Below are 10,344 nucleotides of genomic sequence, written 5' to 3'. Positions count from 1 at the left end.
CCTGTTTCTCCCTCTCCCTCTCCCCCTGCTTGTGATCCTGCTCTCACTGTGTCTCTCTCTGTCAAATAAATAAATAAAATCTTTAAAAAAAAAAAAAAAAAGATTTTTTATTTATTTGATAGAGACACAGCGAGAGAGGGAACACAAGCAAGGGGAGTGGGAGAGGGAGAAGCAGGCTTCCCGTCGAGCAGGGAGCCCGATGTGGGGCTCGATCCCAGGACCCTGGGACCATGACCTGAGCCGAAGGCAGACGCTTAATGACTGAGCCACCCAGGCGCCCCTGAAAGAAAATTCTTAAGTGGTAAATGGTTGGCATGAAAATGTCTTTGGGTAACTGGGATTCCTCCTGTATGTGAAGAAATAATTTTAATATTTATTATCATAGTTTGAATAGTTTTTAATAGACTACAGCAATGTCACCCATGTATTTATTTAGTAGTGGTGCTAGTACTAAAAACTATAGTGAATACAACAGAGATCGAACAGCTGCTGTAACACTGAAGCCGTGAGCATTTTCCAAATGCTAGCAACAATGCTGAGAAAAAAATAGACATTCTATAACACAGATGGATTTGTGCACTATAAGAATGAGTCTCCCCTACCTGGTATTATTTCACTTGGAATAGCCAAAGTGTGAGTCTTCAAAAACCCATCCCATACATAAAAATTGGCTTTTCAGGAACTTTATGGTTTTGATAAATCACTTCACTTGCAAGATTATTGTGAGATTAAGAAATATATGTAAAAAGTATAGTACAGAGTCTGTCAGCCTCTTAAACATGGTAGATACTATGATTATTCTTTCTTTTAATGTTCTTTTAATTATTTGTCACATCAAATATTCTAGATTATCACATCCATTCAATCTAAAATCACTATGATTGGGACACCTGGGTGGCTCAGTCAGTTAAGCTTCCAGCTCTTGATCTCAGGGTCGTGAATTCGAGCCCTGCATTGGGCTCCCAGCGTGGAGCTTACTATAAAAAAAAAATATATATATATATAAAATAAAATGAAATCACTATGATTAACAAAACAGTTATTTCCAACCTCTAAATTCCCAAAAGGGGGGCGCCTGGGTGGCTCAGTCGTTAAGCGTCTGCCTTCGGCACAGGTCATAATCCCAGGGTCCTGGGATTGAGCCCCGCATCGGGCTCCCTGCTCCGCGGGAAGCCTGCTTCTCTCCTTCTCCCACTCCCCCTGCTTGTGTTCCCTCTCACTGTGTCTCTCTCTGTCAAATAAATAAATACAATCTTTTAAAATAAATAAATATATAAAATAAATTCCCAAAAGGTTCCATTTCTAACATTTTAGTTTTTGCCTCTTCATATTATAAAATCTCCAATCTGTTTATAGAAATAAACTGTCCTCAAACCAGTTCTTGATAACACCTTACAAGGATGTAACTCTGCCAGATCTCTTCCCAGATACTTCAAAATACTGGCAAAGGCTATACACTTCTTGGGATGCCTGGGTGGCTCAGATGGTTAAGGGTCTGTATTTGGTTCAGGTCATGAACCCAGCGTCCTGGGATCAAGCCTCCTGTCGGGCTCCCAGCTCAGCGGGGAGACTGCCTCTGTTGCTTCCCCTGCTTGTGTGCTCTCTCTCTCCCTATAATAAATAAATAAAATCTTAAAAAACAAAACAAACCTGTAAACTTTTCATTAATGGAGGAATACTACTACCACACGTAAATGGAAGTCACAACGCCGAGGAAAGCAAACTCTAAGGTGACAGAAGGTAAGGACTGACTCACTCACCTCAGACTGCAGGTCCTACACATAGGGTATTAGAACATATCTGTCTGTTTCAAGGTATCTTTACCTGACCTCCCTCCCATAAAAGTTTCATCCTACTCCTTTTCTCTCTATAAAGATATGTTTCAACCATTCTTTCTTAACATCTGATCTAACTTGTTATTAATCCCAAATAAGTTTCTTGCCTAACATAACATATAAGCAAAAACAAACTAACAAAAAAAACCCCCACATGATTAAGAACAATACAGATACATAAGTACAGCTAAATGCTCACTCTAGATCAGGGATTGACAAACCTTTCCTGTAAAAGACCAGACAGTAAATACTTTGGGCTCTACAGGCTACAGATGTAGCTCAATTCTGTCATTGTAGCATAAAAGCAGCAAAAGACAATTTCTACATAAGCATGGATGAGTGTCAAAACGTCATTTATGGGCACTGATATTTGAATTTCATGTAAACTTCATGTCCCTAGAATTATTCTTCTCATTTTAATTTTTTTCCCAACCATAGTAGGCCAGATTTGGCCCATGGACTATAGTTTGCCAACCCTTGTTCTAAAATGTTTCCTGGAAATGTATTTGTTTTTAAAAAGGTGGGGAGGGGGTATGGAGGAAAGAAGTTGGCTTCTAAATTCTGTGATTTAGATCACTCCCAGGAAGCTGCTCTCTCAAGAGCTCATTATGCTTGATGTGCAACTCTGAAATGCCTCCCTTGTTGTTGTCTGACACCTAAGACTGTGGCCACGAACCAGATTCTTTTCCCCCTTTTGAGGCCTAACTACACTTAGAACTCCACGCACTATCTTATATCTCCACGCACAATAACTCCATTTAACTCTCAGTACACCACCACCAGCGTCCATTTAGACCCAATTTCAGGTTTTGAGTGTATTTTCTTCAGCAGTTTTATTTGTAAGGGTTGATATTTTATGAATTTTATTTTCTTAGAGGTCTTCTAAAGATCAAAAAGAAAATTCACTTAAAAAAGAAAAAAAATACCCTCATCCTATCCTGCAACTACTATGTACATCCATTAAAACCCTTTAAAAAATCTGAGCTATATTATGGAATTTTAGTGTTCTTAATTTCCTGTATCTCATAACATTTTACTGTTTCATCGTTATTCATAGTTACTCATCAGTCATTCCCACCTTTACCAAAAGAGACTAAACTAAAAAGAAAACAGAAAAATGATGGAATCACAAAACCTTATGCATGCAACAGTGAAATAGTGACACTTCAGTTTTTCTACTGCATTGCCTAAAGTATTAAATCATCTTTCCAGAAAGTATGAAAGATTAGAGATAACATCTTTGTAGTCTGCTTTTAGTAGGGTTGCTTTAAAAATCCAGGACACCTGATTAAATTTGAATTTCAGATTTTTAAGTATGTCCCATGGAATACTTGGGATATACTTGTCCACATTAGACTCTAAAGATCTAGTGATGAAATTGATCTCTACAAGAAACCTCACACTCTTAAGACTTCAGAAACTCAAATACAATGGGTACACTAACAATGAATTTCTACTGACAAAAAAGAAATATGGTATTCTTATTCAGGCATGACATCACCACAAATATTTTACAACAAGAACCTGGGCAGTCTCATTCTGTTAATAGAGCTAACAGTATTCTTTCATGTCTTCTGATGTTTGAACATTACAACTAACTTAATAAAAATTAGGTTTTTAAAAGAGGTTTTAGGAAATACTTATTAAAATGTCTAAAAAATTTGTTCATTATTCCTGTATTTTTACTTCTATAAATTATTCATAAAAATGATTTAAAACATTAAAAAATAAAAAGGGTCCATTGTACCCAGATGATAAATGGTGAGGACTCTTTTACTAGGCACATTAGGGGTTAGGTACACATAACATCAATTCTCCTGACCTTGGGAAACCTAATCATACTGGTTACCTAAAATATCTTTAGTATCAGCCATTACCAAGAAGACTTACCATGTGTATTATTCATACTATCTAAGGGCTATTTATCATTTTTTATCATGCTTCTTGAGTCCCCTTCAAACTGCAAGATGTTGCCTGTGCACAGACTTAATCCAGTCCACTTCTATAAGAAGACTTTCTAAGGCAACAGAAAAAGTTATCAACACACAACTGACTTTACAGAAGCTATAGACAATGTGCTAGGAATGGTGCTCTGGAACTTTTTCTTATCTTCCTTCAAGTTCACACCTCTACCTAAAAGCAACTCTGCTTGTGCTTCCAAACCTCTTCATGAACACAGCAGGAGACAGTACTCCATAAGAGGGTGTCTCCTGGAGACAGTCTCCTGCGTTTTTTTCTCACCTTTATATGTTTGTAAGGCGGCGGCTTCTTGTCATTCTTTCGGTCTTCCTGCAGCTGTCTTAGCTCTTTTTGGGCCTTTAACTCCTCAAACCTTGCTGCAGCTTCCTGAAGAGCTAAGAAAACACACAGCACAAGTCACTTAATCTTGGGTGGAGTTGTTTATTTTGCCATTTTCTCCCCTTTAAAGTTGGAGAAAATCCATGTTTTAGACAACAATCAGCCAGCAACTGGGGCGCCTGGGTGGCTCAGTCATTTAAGTGTCTGCCTCCAGCTTAGGTCATGATCTCGGGGTCTTGGGATCAAGCCCCACATCGGGCTCCCTGCTCAGCAGGGAGCCTGCTTCTCCCTCTCCCCCCTCACCCCAACTCGTCTCTCTCTCTCAAATAAATAAACAAAATCTTAAGAAAAAAAATCAGCCAGCACTATATAGAAAACTAAGAAGTACATATTACTGCTATTTTCAAGTTAATTTATAGTCCCCAAGGTATTCAGATATAGCATTAAGACAAAACATAATCTACCACTACATGGCACAATATTGACTACCACCTTCAGAGGAAAATTTAAAACAAAACCAAAACAAATCCAGCTAAATGATTTAAAAAGCCCACAAATAACATTTCCTAACGACAACAAGACTGTATCTGTTCAGCAAAGTCACTGTGCTTAATTAAGCCTAATTCTTTCCTCAGTTCCAAACCTCCTGCCTCCAGAAACATTCTGTCTCCTAGGTGCCAAATAACATGCTGCATTCCTCTGGAAGAAATTCAAAGTTGAAGTTTTCCTTTCCTTCTTGCCTAATTCTCTAAAGAGCACCTGTCCTAGTCCTCTCCTAAGATTCATTCTGTAAATATCAACTATTAGCTGTAATGATACATAGATCTTCATAGCTGATTTTATTCAAGTCCTGTACTTTCATGTGCTCTTAAGATTCTCATTCTTTTCCACTTAAAACAAATTTTTCATTCATTCTTTTTTAAAGTTCATTCTGTGTGTTTGCTAGATTAAAAACTCTGAGAAGAACTCCAATTCTTCCCCCTCTTTCCTCTCTGTAGCTTTCCCCATATTCTGTCAATTCTTTAAAGAAAAGAAAAGGGTCCATCCCCTTTTCTCCATTTCCCTGTTAAACATCTAACAGAGCTTTTGTTGTCTGTGTGTGTGTGTGTGTGTTTTTAAATAATCACTCCTTTCTTCATTCTATTATTCAGCATGTCCTGACTAGTCTGTTTACTTAATGTCTATTCAAGTACCCATCATCCTCACCACCCCAGGGACACTTCACTTCACAATCTTGTCATCTCTGCCCAGAACTACCAAAACAGCCACATCACAGACCTCCCTGGCCACAGCTTCTCACCTTCTACAGTCCCAAAACTCAAAGATTCCTAAAAATTCTGCTCTGACCATGTAACTTACCTACCACCTTTTCTGGCTAACAGCACTGTGTTCCCCTGACCCCATATTAAACTATACCACATAACTAAAGGTCATTCACTCAACATGTTAGATTTAACGTATGTTTTCACATGCGCTGTCTTCTTGTTAACATTTTCATTTTTAACTTCTTCACCGTCAGTGTAGGGGTGAAGAGTGTGGATTCTGAAGCCTGAATGCTAGAGTTTGAAACCTTCCTCTATTTATTGGCACTGGCACCTAGGGCAAGTAATTTAACTTTTATGTGCCTCACTTTCCTCATCTGTAAGATAAGGATAATGACACCTAACTAATACTATTACCACAAGAACTTAAAGCAGAAAACAAACTGAACAGGGCCTGACAAACAACAAATAATAACGATTATTATTAAGGTTCACTCCTCAAAATCACTTGGAAAAAACCAATCCATGACTTCCAAATTTTGATCCCCAGCAGTTATGCTTCCTCTTAGTCTGTTCCCATAGCATACCATGCACAGTTCTGCCACAACACGCAATGAATAACATTTTGACTGCTTGTATCTGTGTCCAATTCCCCCATAAAAACATGTATTCCTTGAAGGCAGAGGCACCCCGCCAGCCCAGGGTTGAGGCATAGGAAGAGTAGAATCCCAGAGCTTCAGCAGACTTGTAGTCCCTACAACTCCACCTTCTCCCCAGCCTCTGTGGTGGCCAGCTCTACACAGGCAAAGATGTTGGTCAAGTGGTCCCTGACCATCCAAGACTACAAGACTCAAGAGCCAAGCTCCTATATTGTTAATACTAATAACCCATATCCACACAGAAACCACATGGCCAAAGGTAAGCGAGGACCCACTGAAATGACATGGGGCAAATGGAACCTTTGTGAAACTTGTTCCCTATGGACATGATTCTCACTCCCCATCCAGGAAGTTTCACCTGCTTAGAATTTTCTTTGAATCTTCACCTTATGAGAAAGTTTTACCTGCTTAGAATCTCCACCTCACCATACAAAATCTATATACTTCAATGTCCAAGTATCTTCGAATAATAAGAGATATCTATACTGCCTTTCAAAGGACAGCTAAAGGAAGAAGATAATTATCATTGATTGGATACCAACTATGTGCTCTGCCGGTTGTTTTTATTACCTCACTGAATTCTCAGTACAACCTTTACTCATTATATAATAAGAGAAAACTGAGGCTCATAGTTGACTCAACTCCTTCTAACTCAAATGTCCCCACTCCTTCACTGCTAGGCCAGCTTAAAAAAATCTCTTTTGATTCAGAACATTTATGCTTTGACTTTCACTATTTTATTTTGCTCTATAACTTCTCTGGAACTTCCTTGGAACAAACACAACTCTATTAGAGATTCTGACCCTTGTCTAGCAAACCACAGGGTTTAGGCTATAAAATAGTTCCAAAGCTCCAGTACTTGATAAGATGCTGAGAAAACAGAACTGGTAAGACAAAAACCTCCCTCAAGGAAATTCCTGTTACATAAAGGCTAGGCTCAAAAATAATGAATTATGTGGATCAACTTTCCTGTAAAATCCTGTAGCTGCCCCAGAGAGCAGAACACAGCTGCTAACAGAACATAAGTGAATTCTAACACAGAATAGATACTTGGGCAACAGAGGTCTGTGTTGGCCTGAGAAACAAAAATATAAAGTTACCTTTTTTATATGTCCCATCCACGCCTTTGCCCATCTTATCCTTGCTGCTCACATCCCCCTCCATATAGGGAAAGACTCGGGCCTGATGTGTCCACAGATAGTCATTAGACCCAAAGAAGAGTACAGGAAACTCGCCCACATCATGTCTCATCTTATCGATATTGGAAGGTACCGCTCGAGGATGGCAGATCTCAGCTGGCCACCACCTGGGAAAGGTGAAAACAAGGAAGGAAACCTTTAGAATACTGCAAGACACTAGGAAAATGACCTACCTTTTAGGACAGGAATAAGGAATAGCAATGTCTGTCTATCTACATGAAAGTCCAACCTAGTCCATTTTTACAATCTAACTAGAGAAAAAAAAAGTAGAATGTGCTGAAAACCTGAAAATGGCCATTCTCACAGATGTGATCACATATATACTTTTTAGACTCAGTTATTTTACTTTAAGGAATCTATAAAGGAAATAATAATTTAACAGTAAATAATAATCATCTCATAGAAGATATAAACAAAGCTTTCGACTATAATGTTCACTGAAGTATTATCTGTAAGAATGAAAACCTGGAAACAATCGAAATGCCCAACATTTAGGGAATGATAAAGTACCTATAGTATATGATACAATGAAATATAATTTGGCCTTTAAAAAGGAAAAGTTTCAATAATTGTGAGGGGCATAGAACAAGGATACCAAGAAATGCCTCCGAAAATAAAAAGCACGTAAGTTAATGCTTTACATCCACTTTAGGAAGACAACTGGCTTTAGCTATTTCAGCTGGAAACCCCTACTCCTAGAAAAACTGTGCATGTACACTAAGGAACATTGATAAAATGCTCATAGTCCAAAGAGGAGAATGGATAAACGAACTGCACTGTTTTGTTAAGACTATATCAAGAAGAAATATAGAACAGCAAAGTATGAACTAGAGCACTGCACTAACTACTATTAAATCTCAGGAGTGTAACAGTAAATGAAAAAAGCAAGTTGCAGGAAAACATAGCAACAATTTCTTTATGAAAAGGTCTAAAACATGCAGAACAAAACATTATACATGTGGTACACCATTACAGCAAGGCAAAGGAATAAAAAACACAAAATGCAGTATAGTGCTTACCTCTAGGGGTGGGAAAAAAGTGGATTCAGAAAGGGTCATGGACGGAGCCTCAAAAGTACTAGCAATGTGCTATTTTCTTTATTTTATTTTTTTAAAGATTTTATTTATTTATTTGACAGAGAGAGAGACAGCGAGAGAGGGAACACACGCAGGGGGAGCGGGAGAGGGAGAAGCAGGCTTCCTGCCGAGCAGGGAGCCCGATGCGGGGCTCGATCCCAGGACCCTGGGATCATGACCTGAGCCGAAGGCAGACGCTTAACGACTGAGCCACCCAGGCGCCCCTGTGCTATTTTCTTTAAATGGGAGGTACATACACAGATATTCCTTTCTGATTCTTTTAAATCATGCATGTTATGATATTCTTTTGTATGTTCCATGTTCAATAAAAATAATTTTAAAAAGGAAAAGACACAAAACTGAGTATAAAATATAAGGCCAATTATTTTGAGGGTACATGCATTGGTGTGTCTCCAAGAAAATATACCAAACTGTTAGCAATGTATCTTCCTTGTTTGTTATGGATTTTATTTTCATTAATGAATTTTCTACAGGGAATATGTATTATCCCTATAATCACAAAACATAAAAATTAGTTTTTTTTCTTTTATAATGGAAAATTAATGGGGAGAAGGGTGGACCTTGCTTAATCAGAAAAAATATTAAAAAGGAAGGAAGGAAAGAAAGAAAAGAAAAGAAAAAGAGTTAAGCACTGTATCTGAAATCCCAAGAAACAGATGATGGGATGTTAAAAGAAGTCAGTGCCAATTTCCTTCATGCTCACTCACCTGTATCGTCCAACTTTTACCCAGACAATTTCCCTGTAATGTGGCTTTTTGCCTGCCTTACAATCATTGCAATACCAGTTTCCTTCAGGGATATCAATGTTCAGGCATTCACGATGAAAAGCAGCAGGGCAAGAATCACAGCACAGAAGGCTGCCTCCTGTGGGAATCAAAAAACCTGGCACTCAGAATCTCAAGACTGCATATAGTAACCCAGCTGAAACAGCTTTTGCTCCTAACCAATTATCTATCTCCCAGCAAACGGCTTAGTAATTTAATTAGTTATTCAGAAAGACTTTTCTACAAGAGCACTTATTCCCTCTCCAATATTCCTGTGAACCACAACCTTGAGGGTTTGTTACATTCACAGCAAATAAACATGAGGTCCTATTGGCAAAATTAGGTTAGGGCAGTGAGGTCAGAAGTCAACCTCTCAAAGTATGTGCATATACATATTTCTTTCTCTTCACTAGAAGACAATACGCTAAATTTTCCACAACGAACAGTAAATAATCACATCTATTTGAAGACTAAACAAGTGAATAAATGGCACAGTAATGTTTGACACGTAAGTAGTCCCCATATGGTCAGTTCCTTTCCCCCTTTTAAATTACTAACTCTTTATTCTTTTTTATGTTTGGCACTCTGACACTTATGGGCTCTTTTCAGAATAACATTTATAAACATTAACCTAACATATAAATTAAAAGAACACTGTTACATTAAGGTATAATTATCAAAATGTTAAAATAAGAGATTAAAGTTATGTTTCTTTGTAATACAAAAATAAGCTCTAGCAGTAACAATGATTGCAAAATATTTTAAGATATCTAGAACTGAAATATCTTTGATTTTCACTGGTGACAAAAATCATAGGTACTAATGTGGTTTGTTGCCTAAACTTAGTTAAATAAATGTTCTCCCCTTCTCCACTGAGGTTTTCAGACACCAGGATAATTACATATGTTGCAATGACAATGAATTTTCACTTCCTAAAGATTTTCAGAGTAATTCAATTTATGTATCTGAGGTTGAAATCCTCATAGTTTCAGACTATAAAAAATTTCAGACAAAGAGGATTCATATTTAAGGAATATAATAAATACCCTATTATCTTTTTTTAAATTTTATTTTATTATGTTATGTTAATCACCGTCATCATTAGTTTTTGATGTAGTGTTCCGTGATTCATTGTTTGCGTATAACACCCAGTGCTCCATTCAAAACGTGCCCTCTTTAATACCCATCACCAGGCTAACCCATCCCCCCACCCTCCTCCCCTCTAGAACC

The 10,344-nt window shown here is 37.8% G+C and overlaps 1 protein-coding gene across 8 annotated transcripts in view; it reads right to left on the bottom strand.

Annotated features, from left to right (window-relative positions):
• Nucleotides 1–10,344, bottom strand: part of NSD1 (nuclear receptor binding SET domain protein 1) — a 150,132-nt gene that overhangs the window by 17,342 nt on the left and 122,446 nt on the right. For all 8 annotated transcript variants that reach the window (XM_081826386.1, XM_081826390.1, XM_081826391.1 and 5 more), the window contains 3 exons: nucleotides 9,058–9,214; nucleotides 7,155–7,360; nucleotides 4,077–4,189 (listed from right to left, as the gene is read on the bottom strand). In XM_081826386.1, the coding sequence (XP_081682512.1) occupies nucleotides 4,077–4,189; nucleotides 7,155–7,360; nucleotides 9,058–9,214 (476 nt within the window). The remainder of the gene's footprint in view (nucleotides 1–4,076; nucleotides 4,190–7,154; nucleotides 7,361–9,057; nucleotides 9,215–10,344) is intronic.

This window comes from Leptonychotes weddellii, chromosome 7 (assembly GCF_054177405.1).
Source record: "Leptonychotes weddellii isolate Sample4059 chromosome 7, ASM5417740v2, whole genome shotgun sequence".
In the NCBI taxonomy this organism is placed as follows: domain Eukaryota; kingdom Metazoa; phylum Chordata; class Mammalia; order Carnivora; family Phocidae; genus Leptonychotes; species Leptonychotes weddellii.
The sequence above is the reverse complement of the archived record's forward strand: the minus strand, read 5'-3'. Positions and strand labels throughout refer to the sequence as shown.